The sequence below is a fragment of the Magnolia sinica genome, chromosome 7, assembly GCF_029962835.1.
Source record: "Magnolia sinica isolate HGM2019 chromosome 7, MsV1, whole genome shotgun sequence".
Lineage (NCBI taxonomy): Eukaryota > Viridiplantae > Streptophyta > Magnoliopsida > Magnoliales > Magnoliaceae > Magnolia > Magnolia sinica.
In genome coordinates, this window is record NC_080579.1 from 90,984,553 (window position 1) to 91,000,719 (window position 16,167).

Below are 16,167 nucleotides of genomic sequence, written 5' to 3' on the forward strand. Positions count from 1 at the left end.
GGTTTTTCAATATATAATAAACATAATTGAAAAATGCTGTGACTCAATTGTGATGTTTGTATGCCATCTCAATCCTGCAATGAAAATGACTTGCCTCAAAAATCAAAGTTGATACGACCCAATATGAATATATATGGAAGTTTTTAGGTGGTTCTTTATTATTTTTCATAGTATCATGACCTACCTAGTTGTTAGATCGACCAGATTTTGGAACATCCCATTTTCATGGGTGGGACTAGCTTGCTAGGCAGGTTAGATGTTATACAAAAACCACGATGGGCCTTGCACACAACTAGGTGGATTAACAAAAACCATGGTTCCAAATAAAGATAAAAGCCTTTCATATAATATATGTTAGAACTTGTCTTTAATGATTTTAGACGTGTGCAGATGCACAGAGACAGATCGAGTGAGTGTGCGCACATTAGTAATAAAGCCAAGTCAGTCATCATCATCACTTTAGATAAATTCAGCAGAAATCAGGATTTTGGACTGCATACCTCATAGATGTCATCCTTCAGAAGTTTACAATTCAAATTCACTGCTCCCAAAATGACAACATGTGGCTGGTGGTCTGTCATAAACTTCAATAGATGTTGTTGGTCATTTTTCTTGCGCTGCTGCTCATTAGCACTTGGAGAGTGAAGACTGAGGGACCCTGTATACAACACATCCAGCATTTCTCCAGATGAATCCAACATCACAAAAGTAGTTGCTGGCTTTCCAGGGCCCCAACAACAGGCCATGACCCTTGGTGCAGCATCATCCTCAGAGCCAGCATCAGTGTCCTTTCGCTGATATGGCGCAACAGATACTTTATTCCACAACTGTTTTCCATATTCCACAAGCAGCCAGTTCTTGGCTCTTGCAGTCAAGAGGGACGGGCTTCCTTTTCCATTGAAGGAAGAAGAAAACTAAAGAAAGCATCCTTCAATATCAACTTCCGCTGCTCGTTCTAAAGCTGAGCAGACTTATTAACTCCATCACTGATGTAATAATCATTTGAATCACTTATTAACTTAGTTCGAATATTTTTTGGCAATTTTATGGTAACCTGAAGGAGTTTCTCTTCTTCCGCTTTTTAGATAAGAAGCCACTGTGCATCTTTGAATTGATAGAATGGCTTCTCATCTAACCACTTGACAGTTGCAAACTGATGAAAATAATCTATTACAACTTTCCCATCAGGTGTAGGACTAGTTGAGACCACAACTTTCTCCATGAATATACTGCGAACATGTTTCTTGACAGATGGCTCACAGCTGATCTCTACTACCGCCTGGAGCATGCAAAAAAAAGAAGATGAAAATGCTAAAAATGCCAAGTGTTGAGGGTCAAATATTGCATATCAGACCCCAGTTATTGCCTGGATTTATGAACACAATACTGTTTAACGACCTGTTGTAATCGTGTTTATGATGCAAGATGCAACTACAAGCTTAAACTGGAAAGGATGCTAAAAGCATAGATTTGACACTCTGGCATCACCAAGGCATTGGACGGGACTCCATGGGACCAAGATCGAGGATTTACACACCAGAGATCAGAGAAATTCCAGCCACTCACTTCAAACAGGCCTGAAAAATGTCCAGAATGCAAGATCACAAGGTTCCCACCATCTGATCGGCTCGAAAATTTATACATGGCCTGAGGACCATAAATTAACCGTACAAGTCGAATTTCAACTATTCTATCTCTGTGGAAGTAACCCAATGGACAGATCATCCCATAAAACAGAGATTTGGGGCCCACCTGATATCTAGATGCGCTTCAATTTTGGTTTCAACAGTGTACATGAGGTGAAAAAGTGGATGGATGGATTGGATTTTGCATATACATCAAGGTCGGGTCCATTTTACGTGAGTGGAGTGCAGAGGAACCGTGCACTCGCCGTGCATCGAACAGACGAAGTCGGTCAGCAGGCGCTGACCCGACGTCCGTCTTTAAAAAGGAAACAACGTTTTTACTATTCGCAACAGAGCTTTGCAAGCGACTTCAGGTGGGCCAGCATCATCACATTTTTTGAAGATCCACACTGTTCAGTAAATTCACGAGGTCAAAACGACCGTACCTTCATTCACCTCCTGCTTTTCTCGGATGCTACATGAACATGGAGGTATAGACGCAGGACTGGATGGCGCCAAGCAAAACGTCGTGAGTCTCGACGAAGCTGATCCAAAATCGATCATGACCGACCATTTTTTCGTGGGAAATCGAATGGACGGACTGGATTTCGCAAATGGAATCAATCATGGGTTCACCAACCGCAGCGCAAGACTCCGCTGTTTGCACGCTGTCCGCCAGCGACCGAACAGAGGATCTTGGTGGGCCACCATCATGATCCTTATGATCAATCTAAACTGATAATTTGTTCCAGGGGATATCCATGACCATAACCACGTGGATCTTTGGTCCCATGCAAGTAATCGCGAGATTATATCATCCAAACGGAGGATGGATGGTAGAGTAGAAATCCCGATGGGCCAGACCAAATTCAAGCCGTACCTCGTCATTTCTGAATGTATTTTCGTGCACAGTCCAATGAACGGATTGGATCCTGCGAGAAACACTAGGAAATGGGCCTCACCAATGTCATAGCGAAAGAGATTCGCATCCCTGTTTCGCATCCGGACGCATCCCGATTTTTGCGGGCTGTGTTGTGTGCTCGGTGATGATCAGACGGCTGATCTGGACCGTCCATCAAATAGGCCATCCCAAAATGTCCCAGGGGGCGTTAATGTTTTGGAAAGAAAGCAAGGAAAGAGGAGTTTTCTAGATCGCTTTTCTGCTGCATAAGATGTTGTGGATGCTGCAGTTGCGTAAACAGCTGTCCATTTCTTGCCACGTAGCAACCAAGACTTCTGCATGAAGTCTCCACGTTCCCAGCCGACCTCCAGAAACCATATAAGCAAGAGAATAGAGAGAGAGAGAGAGAAGGGAGGCAATTCTTTGGAGGATTCCACAACCGAGAAGTTGGCGTGCACGTATAAGAGAGAGACAGCAAAGTTTGTTTTTATTTTTTATTTTTATGTTTTTCCTTGGTTTTAGCATGACCATGCTAGGCTAAACCTCTTAGCTAGGGCTAAGAGGTGAAGCTTGTAACGTGATGGGAGAATCTATGCGTGTGCCTTTTATTTAGATTGAATGGATTTTGCTTTAATTTTATCATGGGAATATTTTTAGTTTTTAATGGTCTGTTGTGACTGAAATTACAATGGGTCTGTGATGGCTTTGAGTATTTCTTTTTTCTTATTTTGATTATGACGTCAGGAAGCCCTATTGTTCGCCATCGTCTCCTAGGCATGGTTGGATGTCGGTACCCTTCCTAACCTTCATATCATGCTGTTGGGTTGGTAATTAGTTTAATTCTGTTGTTTACTTTGTCTCCTGGGCATGGTTTGGTGATGGAATCCATTCTAATTCATATAACTTTCATCTTTATCAAAAAAAAACAAACTATATCAAAGGAAGTTTAGTCTAATTTTCATGGTTACACCCTTCAACTGGATGAAGATGGACTCTAAGTCCAGTTGAGTTTCTGATGCAGGTATAAGATCTCCCTGATCTCTACAAGTGGATCCTCTAAATCCCTAGTTTTCTTTCCCTGAATTCCTTAAGTTTTAGATAATTATTTCATCATTACTCCTCAACTTACACTCGATTTAGATTTCATCTTTGTCTAGTTTTAGTTCTATTTAGTTTCAGATTACGTACAGGTATCAGTCCTTTGGGATTCGACCTCGGTCTCACCGAGTTTATTACTACATCACAACCCTATACTTGGGGAGTGAACACCAAGCACATTATGCTGTAAATTCCACACGGATATTGAAACTTAAAATTCAGGGCAACAATAAAGTAGAATTCATACCATGTGCCTGACACCTTTTAAAATTCAGGGCAACAATAAAGTAGAATTCATACCATGTGCCTGGCACCTTTGAGCACATCTTGAGGAGTCTCAAACATCGTGCAAGTAAAGTTCGCAGCTATTTCATCAGGAGTTTCCTTGGCATCTTCAAATCATCCACCCGCTGGAATCAAGTGAAGTGGGGCATGGTTACACTTTATGTTCAATGCCAATGCAAGGTTATGATAAGAATATACATACCATCTTTTCCAGGTTTGGGAGCAACCCAAATTGTTCTGAACTAAACTTGAACTTGTTTGCTACCTCCCATAGACCAGCCTTACTGCAAATACTATATAGAGATTTTCATTTTGGCCTCTTAAATTGCCCTTCTTCCACTTCCACTTCACTTGGAGGGAAATGCAAATTAAATTTTGCATCAACATCATCAACCTCTCTTTCGGATTCAACAACCTTAAGAGACTCAAGCATAGAGTTGAAAAGCTGCTGATTCAATGCAAGCCTCGTCTCATCGTCAATCCTTCGAGCTTCTTCCTGAAAGCACTTATTATAGTACAACTAAAGAGCATTCTTCCGCTTTTGAAGTAGCAACCACTTTTTATCAAGGTTCTGGATAGCCCAAAGTTTCTGGAAAAGGAAAGAAGTAGCAGTTATCTCTTCAGCACTCCATGAGCTCATAATGCAATAGTCACACTCTATGCATGAGCAAGAGAATTACCTTGTGCCACTTCAACTTAGGCGTTCTCTCGGCTCTATCTTCACCATCTGCCAAATCTTGCTCAGGGTCTTTCAGTAGGCGAAGGCAGAGCTCCTTCCGATAAGTAGCAATAAAAGGAATCTACAATATTGGATTCAAAATGGCCAATATCACTCTCAAACCATATGTTAATGTCAAGAATCTTCCGAAATGTAAAACAATGAAGCCTTACATCAAACTTCTGGACATGTAGTATCCCTAATACATTTCCAATGTCTTCCTTGTCAATTTCATCCACAAGAAGTTGCCAAAAAATGGGGAACTATCAGAGACAGTAAGCTGGTTATATATCCAGGTGCTCTCTTCTTCTATGCTTGAGAGAGAGGAGCAATCAAGGATGGACCCGTTTGATGGATTACCCATATTGAGGGTTGGGACAAACCAAACATTATAAGGATAATTCTCAGCAACTTGCAATGCATGGTTATTGAAATGCCTAAATTATCTGTATGTCCCCAATCCAAATGACCTCCTAATGTTATTTGGATGTCAATGTTTCCCAAAAAAAAAAAAAAAGCATTTTATAAAATGTCAATATGGTATAATGTAACTATCAGTGGTCCATCTTTTCAGCCCTACAAAGAATATACCATGTCTTCAAATCTTCCTATTAGAATTAGACTTTGATTGGAGGCTAGGATCTTCCAAACCCAAATATATTTGGTCATGGTCCATTCACTTTCTTGTGTTTCACTTATGGATTTCAATACAAAGAAACTGATTTTCAAAAAATAAAAATAAAAAATCAGGCCAAACACAAACACAGGTGAGCCACAACACAGGGAACAATGAGGGAGGATGCCCCACCTCAAAAACATATCATAGTGTCATTTATTACAAACACTAATGATTAGGATGTCTAAACACATCTTTATGCTGCAATTGTTTTTCGTTCTTGTAAATTTTATCGAACTTCTGGTTACAGTCAACCCTCCTTGGATCAACTTCAAATCTTCCAGACTCCACAGGCCGACCTTATGCAACGTCGTTTTCTGCTCAATCTGCAACAGCACCCGTTTTTCATCATTCAAGTGGATAGATTGTGCTGGAATTTTCCACTTTACTTTACTCATTGGTGTATGGGAGTATCATGGGTGAATGTAATGATTGTTGTTAGGAACCGCTTCGTAACATTCATGGAAGCTTCAATGTCTCAAACATGCCTAGCTCCCTCACATCACGAAACTCAGCAATGGGTGGTGTCCCTTCAAGTGGGGTACAACAACCTCAGGAAGCCTTTCTAGTGGACGATTTGCGTCAAACAATCTGCCTGTGGCTCTTTCTCAGGTGCCTCTATAATTTTGCATGTTATATATAGCATATGATAAATTCATCTATAGTGGCAACTCAATTTGTCATTTTTCAGCTTCTTTTCTTTGTTGGGTTTTATAATCTGCAAATGCTTGATTTATGCATATCTTCCTTTTGACATGCATATCTCTCATGGAAGTTCTCACGGATATTCAGGGGTCCCAAACAGAGGTGGTATAAGTGTTGTAGGAAGCCCTGCATATAGTAGTAGCATGAACGGAATTGGCGATTCTATTCCTGGGATTCCCCCAACCTCAGCTGCTATTGGTAACTGGAGTGTTGTTCCTGGATTGGGAGTATCTCCAATTTTGGGAAATGCAGGTCCTCGAATTACAAGCTCCATGGGGAACATGGTTGGTGGGGGCAACATTGGAAGGAGCATATGCTCTGTTGGAGGATTAACTGTGTCTGGTCTTGCATTACATGTAAATTTAACTGCTAACAGTGGATCGGCAGGTCTCAGTGTACAAGGACCCAACAGACCGATGAGTGGTGTGCTTCAACAAGGTGGTGGCTTTAATTTTATGAGAGAAACATCTCATTAGGTGTTTACAAAATAAAAATACAATTGCAGTTAATTTTGTCAAATTGCATTTCTTAGTGGCTCTCTTTGGTCTTTGCAATATGGATATCTTCTGAAATAGAGCAGTTAGCGATTCATCTTGTACATTTCTTAGCCAACTCAGCACATCCAAGTCAGTTCTAGTTGTCTGTAGAAGGGGAAAAATGCTGCATTATCATTTATCATGAAGCATTTATAGGGAAGAGTTCATGCGTTTTATTGACATGGCTTTTAGGACCTTGTTGAAACCCAATTTTCTTTTCTATGTAAAAGTGTCAGCGTTCTAGGGGCAGTCAAAGGATTTGTCTCTAGTATCTTATTTGATCAATGTAATAAATTTTCTATTTTATGTCTTATGACATGGAAAACTTGTAAGAGCAGCTATGCATGTAACCATAATTTGCCAGAGACCTCTAGAGCTAGAGAAGAAGCCCGAGGGAAATGCGTTAGCCATGATAGAGAAGGATGCATGGATATGCATTCCTTGATCCTGTCTTTCGCATCAAATAAAGCAATAAGTCCCAGTCAACGTATTTCTCTACATCCACTTTACACAACAACCCTACTCATTAATTTGCCCACTAGAATGTATCTAAAATTATAGAAGATTAACAAAGAAAAATCTCATCCAGCTATTTCAATAAACAGATAGCATGCCATTTCATCAAACAGTTAGCACATATCATATCTGAAAGACAGGAAAAGAGATATAAATAGAAGAAGATATCAAACCTATGGAGAGGAGCTTCACGGCTGCTGCAATGGAGAGAGAGAGAGAGAGAGAGAGAGAGAGAGAGAGAGAGAGAGAGAGAGAGAGAGAGAGAGGAGGGCGTTCACGGCCTGTGTTCTTCACGGCTGATGCATTGGAAGAGAGGGAGGAGAATGAGAGAGATGGAGCAGAGATCGGGAGGGAGAGAGAGGATTAGGGAAAGGAGCTTTGAGAACGCTCTGATTAGGGAACAAAGAGAGAGAGAGAGAGAGAGAGAGAGGAGGGCGTTCACGACCTGTGTTCTTCACGGCTGATGCATTGGAAGAGAGGGAGGAGAATGAGAGAGATGGAGCAGAGATCGGGAGGGAGAGAGAGGATTAGGGAAAGGAGCTTTAAGAACGCTCTGATTAGGGAACAGAGAGAGAGAGAGAGAGAGAGAGAGAGGAGGGCGTTCACGACCTGTGTTCTTCACGGCTGATGCATTGGAAGAGAGGGAGGAGAATGAGAGAGATGGAGCAGAGATCGGGAGGGAGAGAGAGGATTAGGGAAAGGAGCTTTAAGAACGCTCTGATTAGGGAACAAAGAGAGAGAGAGAGAGAGAGAGAGAGGAGGGCGTTCACGACCTGTGTTCTTCACGGCTGATGCATTGGAAGAGAGGGAGGAGAATGAGAGAGATGGAGCAGAGATCGGGAGGGAGAGAGAGGATTAGGGAAAGGAGCTTTAAGAACGCTCTGATTAGGGAACAAAGAGAGAGAGAGAGAGAGAGAGTGACATACCCATTGTTGGGCACGGCTCTGTTTTGAGCAAGCGCCCAAATTTTGGGCGTCTTCTCACAGACGGTCCGGACAAGGGCTCCGTGGGGCCCACCATGATATATTTGGTCTATCCATTCTGATGAATAATTTTAATAAATTATTATAACTTATGATACCAAATTTCAGGTATATTAAAGGCCCAAGTGGACCACACCATAAGAAGCGACTATAATTTAATATCTATGTTTCCAACCGTGTGGTCCACCTGAGCCTTTGATCTAGCTGATTTTTTTTTCATCCTCTAACATAATATTTCCAAATATATATATGGCTTAGATAGAACATATAGTTTTTTCTAGGACTCATAGAACCCCTTACAACACCATTAATTATTAATGGTGTGTCAACTTTTTAGCTACAGATTAAAAGCGTAGCAACTACAGCTAAGGTTTATGTCTGTAGCAGAAAACTAACGTGGTCTGTATCCTTTGCCCATTTTTTTGGTAGTGAAATGTGTTGGAGTTTTTGGTTGTTGTTTGTGGGTTATGCCTTTGGTTATGCTTATTACGAATCAAACTGATGTTGAAAATCCTCCTCGTAGCATCCCAGAATCGGAACCTGGCGAATGGGCGCGGGGAGCAGAGAATGGGGTTCTACAGAGGCTGTTGGCACTGAATTCGGTGATCTGGAATTTTGTGAGCCCGGTTTCCGAGTTTGGGGTGAGACATCAACTCACTGATAAAAACAAGTCAGAGGCTGAATGATTAGATGGTCAAAACCATCATTCTAGACCAAATGAGCTAATATTGAGCCGAACTTGATTAGTTCCGACCCATTCAGGGATAAAGACTTAGGGATGAATGAAAATTCACCAAAAATAGTGAGACTATAGAAGAATTGGGTTTTAACCACTAACTGACAGAAATTTTATGAAATAGATAGGCTCATTGTGTAGACCAGCTTCTCCTACCCCAAAATCATATATGGTACATCCCGGGGGCCTTACCAGCGCCTGGGAAATCATAAAAGAAGAGGGCCCCGCCTGGAGTACAGAGGGTCAGTGGAACCCCGCCCTCACGGCCCGCCCGTCCACACTGGCCCACCCACGTGGCCCCACCCGGCCTCCAATGATGGGTTTCCCCTCTCCTTTCAATGTACACACGAGTGGGGGCCCTCTCTATTGCATTTTAAAGACCCAAACACCCCATTTCTCACCCTACAAGACACTCCATTACTCCTAAATCCTAAGGAAAGCCCTCTCCCTCTCCAAGTCTCAAATCCATTTTCAAGAAACCTATCTAAGAGCATCCAACTTCCACACATTTCTCTTCTTCTTCTCCAAAACCAACTCGTACCTAAAGCCCATCCTTTCTTCTTCATATCCAACCCACATTTCCCAATCCCATTCTCAAATCCTTTCCCAAACCCTCCCCAATCTTCATCTATAAAACCACTTGTAAAACCCAACACCAAACTCTATTCCCAAATCTCATTTCTTCAAACCAATCTTCTTCTCCTTCACCAAATTCCATTCCAATCCCTCATTCACTCCCAAAACCCACCTCAAAACCCATTCACAAAAATCCAACAACCACTTCCAATCCATTTTTCCCAAACCTATTCTTAACCACTCTTTCTCCAATACATTCCCAAATCATTTCCAAAAAAAAATATACTCCCCAAATCCATTCCTAGATCCATTCTCAAAACCATCCCCAGGAACTTTCCTCTATCTTCTCCATTTCAGTGATTTTTTTCCCTCATGGGGAAGAAGAGACAGACTCTCGCCGAGCCAGGACCGAGCTGAGAAAGACGTAGTAAGCAGAAGGCCGATCCAAGGGGGAAGTTGAGCTCGGAGGTCCGATCCAAGCGAAGAAACGATTCTCAAAGGGCTCTCGCGATTTAAGCTTCTCAACCGTCCGTTGAAGATGTAGGAAATTTTTGCAAACGCAAAGTCACCTTCGAAGCCTCCGTAGAGAAGCATTTGTTCGATAATTACGCCCTGCTCGGTCGGCTAATGGAAAAGGAATGGGGTCCCATATTCTATGGTGGTTCCTAAGCAGATGAAGGACAAGCCAGGGCTTTCTACACGTGAATCAGAAACCCTTAATTTAAGTCATTGGGCTTTGATGTTATAGTGGGTAGTAAGAGGTTCCACTTCGGGGTGGAGCATATTTCTGACGTACTTAGAGTGCCACTAGGGGAGGTACAGATTGATGAGGGAAATTTGGATATGAGTCAAGCCCGCGATGAACGAACCTGCTTTTTGTGTGGATGGGTTGCCCAGTAGAGGCGAGAGGTCGGCTTGAACTCGTCCAACTTGACCCAAGAGTACCGAGTACTTTACTTCATTTGCACCCAGAATGTGTACTCGAGGCTGAAGAACCACGTCGAGTGCTCCCACTATATGGTGGAGTTTTTATATCAAGTAAGACAGGGAGCAGATGTGTGCCTCCCCAGCGTAGTACTCCACTAGATTGTGAGGGCCGCAAGGGCAACACGAAAGAATGTATGCCTTCCATTTGGTCGCATGGTCTGTCGGTTGGCTTAACAATACGGTGTGGGCGGATCAGATGGAAATTTTATACCAACACAGATTTTGGGCAATGATATGTTGAATAATATGGGAATAGGTCCGAAGTAGCGACAAGCCCACATTGAGCAGTTTGGGGATGCCGACAAAGAGGAAGACAAAGACGATGGAAGTGATGAGGATGAAGTTGAAGAGGCAGAAGAAGCTGAGGAAATCGAAGAAGTTGGCGGGGAGCCACTCGCCACTCCAGATATACGGGAGCGCTTGGATACGCTCGATGCCAGAATGACTAAGTTGGATGCGCTCGACGCTAGATTGAGTAAGATGGAGGAGACCTAAGCAAGGCACCAGGCAGAGAAGGAGAAGTGGAATAAGAAGATATATCAAGTCATAAAGACCCTGATCTGCTGCAGCAAGGGAGAGGAAGCACCCCCGTCCTCGTCTGACCCAGAAGAGTAGTAGCTTGATCTTACTAATAGATAGTAGTTTGTTTGAGTTAGTTAGGGCTACTCACATGTATGGAAGATAGTTTGAACTTTTGCTCGATTAGGTTGTATTTTCCTTAAGTTTGTAGTATCTAGCAACACTTGTAACCCATGTCGTAGAATGTCACTAGCATGCAATGGCATTTTGGATTTAATATGAACGCATGGATTGTCTTGAAGTTTTCTTCGTGCTTGTAAATGCCTTTTTTGTATAATTGTTGCACTCATGACATTAACCTATGGGTTTTATATGCATTGTGCACGCGATGCTCTAGTGATTAACACTCTAAGGAACGTCTTTCCAGGAAATGCACTTTAGGGGTGATGCTCGTTTTGTTCGCCTACCTCACGGCGGCCTCGTCGAGAGGGACCAGATTCCCGACAATCAACCAAGCCACCAAGGGACGACCGGTTACCATAACACGGGGAGTAATACCCATGAAGCGGTCCCGGATGTGCCGCCAACACAAGCCATGGCATCCGCACCTCCCACAACACCAGCTATGGACCAAATGGGTCAAATGTTGCTTCTTATGCAACAACAACAACAGATGTTGGCCACTATGATGGAAACCATGGCCCACAACATGGGGGTGCCACAACCAGAACCACCCGGAATGACTGCGCCCGCAACTAACACAAGTAACCTATTCGAGCGGTTTAGAGGTTTAAGCCGCCTACCTTCACCAGCACGCACCGCCCAGAGGATGCCGAGTACTGGCTCAACCGAGTCACCAAGTTGCTTCGACCTCTCCATTGTTCCGAAGTGGAGAGTGTTGAACTCCTCTATTACCTCTTTGAGAAGGAGGTTGACTTATGGTGGAAAAGTGTTCTTAGGGTCATTCTTAAGAACCACATATGGACATGGGAAGCCTTTGAGGCCCGCTTCAACAAGAAGTACCTCCCACAGACATATCGGCATGAGAGGGATAATGAATTCTTGCTCCTCCAACATGGAGGGATGTCTGTAGAGCAATATGAGAACCACTTCACTGAATTGTCATGCTACGCTTCCCAAATAATTGCAGAAGAGGCGACCAAGATGCAACGATTCACTGAGGGCCTGAGGAGCAGCATTTGCTCGAAGATGTGTTGTGCAAATATCAGAACTTATGCTGAACTGATAGAGATGTTGATACGACGGAACAAGATGATGAGAGAGTCTCACAGACCCGTTCACAGCTGGGCCCACGAAGCAGGATGGAGGGACCGTCCTCATCTTTTGTTGAGAAAAGGCCGCGCCCGAACTCCCCGCATAGGCTTGCCATCACCCCGACCCCGTCCACATGACCTAAATGTATGTGTGAGTACTGCAAGAGGGTTGGTCATTCGGAGTCCTTTTGTTTCTCAAGAATGAGGGACCATGGCTTCATGCCCCCTCAACGCATCAATAGGCCCCCACAACAAGCCATGCAAATTCCTCCTCTGAGGGCGGTAGGACCGGAACAGCAATTCCGTCGCCCTCCTACACCCCAAGTTAGGCCACCACAACGGCCTATGCAGCGACTGAACTTGCCAAAGCAAGCTCGAGTCCATGCTTTAGCGGCTGAGGACCAGGATGCAGTCATCCCCACTCCTACGGCCTTCAAGGTGACGACCCACATACAAGGTACTCCCATATTTCTTTTGGTGGACACCGGGTCCACTGCTTCTCTCATATCACATACAACCGTCAAACATCTAGGACTATGCCCTACCCCCTTCGTTAGGGTAAAAGTCATTGCCGCCGCCGGTACTCACTCAGAAGCAATAAAGATATGTCATGATTGTCCCATAGACTTGGGATGCAAGGTGGTGTTCGTGGACTTGATAGTCACCAAGATCTTCCATTACAACGTCATCTTAGGCATGGACTGGTTGACTGTGATGAAGGTGGAAATCAACTGTGACACTCTATCGGTGAAGATATACGATGGTGAAGGCACTTCCTACATATTCCCAGTCTAGGTCAGCCACGATCGTAAAATTTTATGTTATGCTTCATTGGAGGAGGGTTATGATGGACCCTCGATAACATGTACCCCCACGGGCTAAGATTTTTGGGATGTGTTTAAAGCTATACCTGGACTTCCTCCTCGACGTGAGATAGACTTCACGATCGATTTGACTCCGGGTGCCACACCCATTTCATTGCCGACTTACCGCATGTCCTCATGTGAGATGGAAGAACTTAGGACTTAAATCGAGAATTTGTTAGAGTCAGGCTTTATCTGACCCAGCGTCTCGCCATGGCAAGCCTCGGTCCTATTTGTGAAGAAGAAGGATGACCCATTATGATTGTGCGTAGATTACGGGAGATTGAACTAAGTGACGGTTCGAAACAAATACTCGTTGCACAGAATTGACGACTTGTTCGACCAGCTGAGGGGTGCTCAATACTTCTCAAAGATCGATCTACAATTAGCTGTGAGCAAGGACGAAGATATACAGAAAATGGCCTTTAGAACATGTTTTGACCATTATGAGTTCCTAGTTATGCCGTTTAGACTCACCAATGCTCCAGCGGTATTCATGTATCTCATGAACAGAGTCTTCAGGCCGTTCTTATATAGATTCATCATCGTATTCATAGATGACATACTCGTGTATTCAAGGAGTCGTGAAGAGCATGAAGAACATTTACGAGCGGTCCTTGAAACCCTTAAGAAAAATCGGTTGTTTGCATAATTTAGGAAATGCGACTTCTACAAGGAGGAGGTCAAATTTTTGGGACATGTGGTGTCCAAGGAAGGCATATCTGTTGATCTCGCCAAGGTAATGACCATACAAGATTGGAAGCAACCAAGGTCAATTACGGAAGTGAGGAGTTTCCTCGGTCTCGCAGGCTACTACCGAAGGTTCATTAAGGATTTTTCTAAAATAACCCGGCCGCTATCCCAGTTTACACGGAAGGACCTCAAGTTTGTATGGAATGAGAAGGTGGAGGCGACCTTCCAAGAGTTGAAAGATAAACTGATGTCAATACCTGTACTCGTATTACTTGAGCAGGGGGTCAAGTACACCGTCTATACTGACGCCTCCTGTGCGGGCTTGGGTTACGTACTCATGCAGAAGGACAAAGCAATTACTTACGCATCTTGACAACTAAGGAAGCATGAGGAGAACTATCCCATACATGACCTCGAACTAGCAGCGGTGGTATTTGCCTTGAAGATATGGAGACACTATCTCTATGGTGAAGAGTTCGAGCTCTTCTATGATCATAAGAGACTCAAATACATCTTCACTCAAAAGGATCTGAACATGAGACAGTGTCATTGGATGGAGATGTTGAAGGACTTCAAATTTGAAGTCTCATATCACCTTAGCAAGGTCAATCTGGTGGCAGACGCCTTGAGCTGCAAGAGAACACTTGAATTTGCAGCCCTGTTGATGGTGAGAGAATGGGACATGGTAGAATTTGTACGGGACTTCGACATGAAGTTAACCGTGGAGGAGCCGTACAAGGTCATAGCCCACGTTCATGTCTAACTGCTAATTATTAGTAAAATCAATGATGCACAGGAAGGCGATGAGGTGTTGAAAAAGATGAAGGAAAGAGCGGGGAAAGATGTGGAATCCGAGTGGAGAGTAAGTAATGATGGGGGATTGCGGTACCGAGGTCGCCTATGTGTCCCAAATCTTCGAGGATTACGAGCAGAAGTTCTGAATGTCGTTCACAACTCCAAATTGGCGATGCATCCTGGTAGTACTAAGATGTACCAGGATCTAAGACGAAACTATTGGTGGGACAACATGAAAAAGGAAATAATGGAGTATGTGTCCCGATGCCTCACTTGTCAACAGGTCAAGGCCGAGCACCACCGAACACTGGGCCTACTGCAACCAATGCCCTTAGCAGAATGGAAGTGGGACTTCATATCTATGGATTTCATCTCCAGCTTGCCCAAGCTTAGAAAGGGGCATGACTCAATATGGGCGATTATGGACCGGTTAACCAAGTCAGCCCATTTTCTGCCGATAAGGACTTCTAACTCCGCTGATGATTTAGCAAAGTTGTATATCAAGGAGATAATATGACTTCATGGTGTCTTGTTGTAGATTGTGTCAGACCAAGAAACTCGATTCATGTCGATCTTCTGGACCCGCATCCAAAATGCTATGGGAGTGAAGCTGAAATTCAGCACCGCCTTCCACACGCAGACAGATAGGCAAACTGAACGGGTGAATCAGATATTGGAGGACATGTTGTCGACTTGTATACTGGACTTTTAGGAGAGTTAGGATGATTGCCTCCCGTACACTAAGTTTGCCTATAATAATAGCTTCTAGACTAGCATCGACATGGCACCTTATGAGGCTTTATATGGGCATCCATGCTGAGCCCCACATTGCTAGGAAGAAATTGGCGAGAAGAGCTTACTAGGGCCGAATTTGGTACGAATTACGACCGAGAAGATTGGAATTATCCGACGCCGCCTCCTGACGGTCCAAAGCAGATAGAAAAGTTATACAGATATGAGGCGGAGAGACTTGGAATTTGAAGCTGGGGACCACGTATTTCTTAAAATCTCTCCAATGAAGGGTGTTGTATACTTCGGCAAGAAGGGAAAGCTCATGCCACAATTCATTAGGCCTTTCTAGATTTTCGACCTCGTAGGTGCAGTTGCTTATCGCTTGGCCCTACCCACACCACTCGCCAGAGTGCACAACGTCTTTCATGTCTCTATGTTAAAGAAGTACATGCCCGATCCTTCACACATCATCAAGTGAGAACATGTGGTGCTCAAGAAAAATGCCACATATATTTCCCAACCCACTTGAATACTAGATAGGAAGGAGCAAGTCCTACGCAACAAGGTCATCCCATTGGTCAAGGTATTATGGACCCATCACGATGAAGAAGAGGCCACTTGGGAGACAAAAGCAAAAGTCCATAGGCATTACTCAAGCCTTCTTCAGCAATACGAATAGGTACAAATTTTGAGGACGAAATTTATTTATAAAGGGGGTAGATTGTAACGTCTTGTCCAACCAGAATAGTGTCCTGAGGCATCCACGTGAGATTTGCCACAGGACTGTTCGCTTAAACCACTTGTAGGTGGGGTACCACAAATAAATTAACCCAGGATTAGCCTATTAAGGTGGACTGATCTAGTTATAATCAGACCGTGTGCAGGCCGTCAAGCCAGATAAGCTGTTTATACTTGGCAACAGCCTGTACGGGTCGTACAACAACCGAGG

The 16,167-nt window shown here is 43.7% G+C and overlaps 1 protein-coding gene, 1 non-coding gene and 2 pseudogenes across 2 annotated transcripts; 2 read left to right on the top strand and 2 right to left on the bottom strand.

Moving 5' to 3' along the window:
• Positions 1–311: 311 nt before the first annotated feature.
• LOC131250707 (transcription elongation factor SPT6 homolog) lies at positions 312–5,050 on the bottom strand (annotated as a pseudogene).
• A 482-nt stretch (positions 5,051–5,532) lies between these two features.
• On the top strand, positions 5,533–10,837 carry LOC131250708 (probable NOT transcription complex subunit VIP2; annotated as a pseudogene).
• LOC131252450 (small nucleolar RNA snoR35) lies at positions 5,582–5,659 on the bottom strand. Its single transcript, XR_009174470.1, has one exon. It is a non-coding gene; the product is annotated as a small nucleolar RNA snoR35 (small nucleolar RNA).
• A 2,903-nt stretch (positions 10,838–13,740) lies between the features above and the next one.
• LOC131250709 (uncharacterized mitochondrial protein AtMg00860-like) lies at positions 13,741–14,064 on the top strand. The gene has a single exon (XM_058250988.1). The coding sequence runs from the start codon at positions 13,741–13,743 to the stop codon at positions 14,062–14,064; it is 324 nt and encodes a 107-aa protein (XP_058106971.1).
• The last annotated feature ends 2,103 nt before the right edge of the window (positions 14,065–16,167 follow it).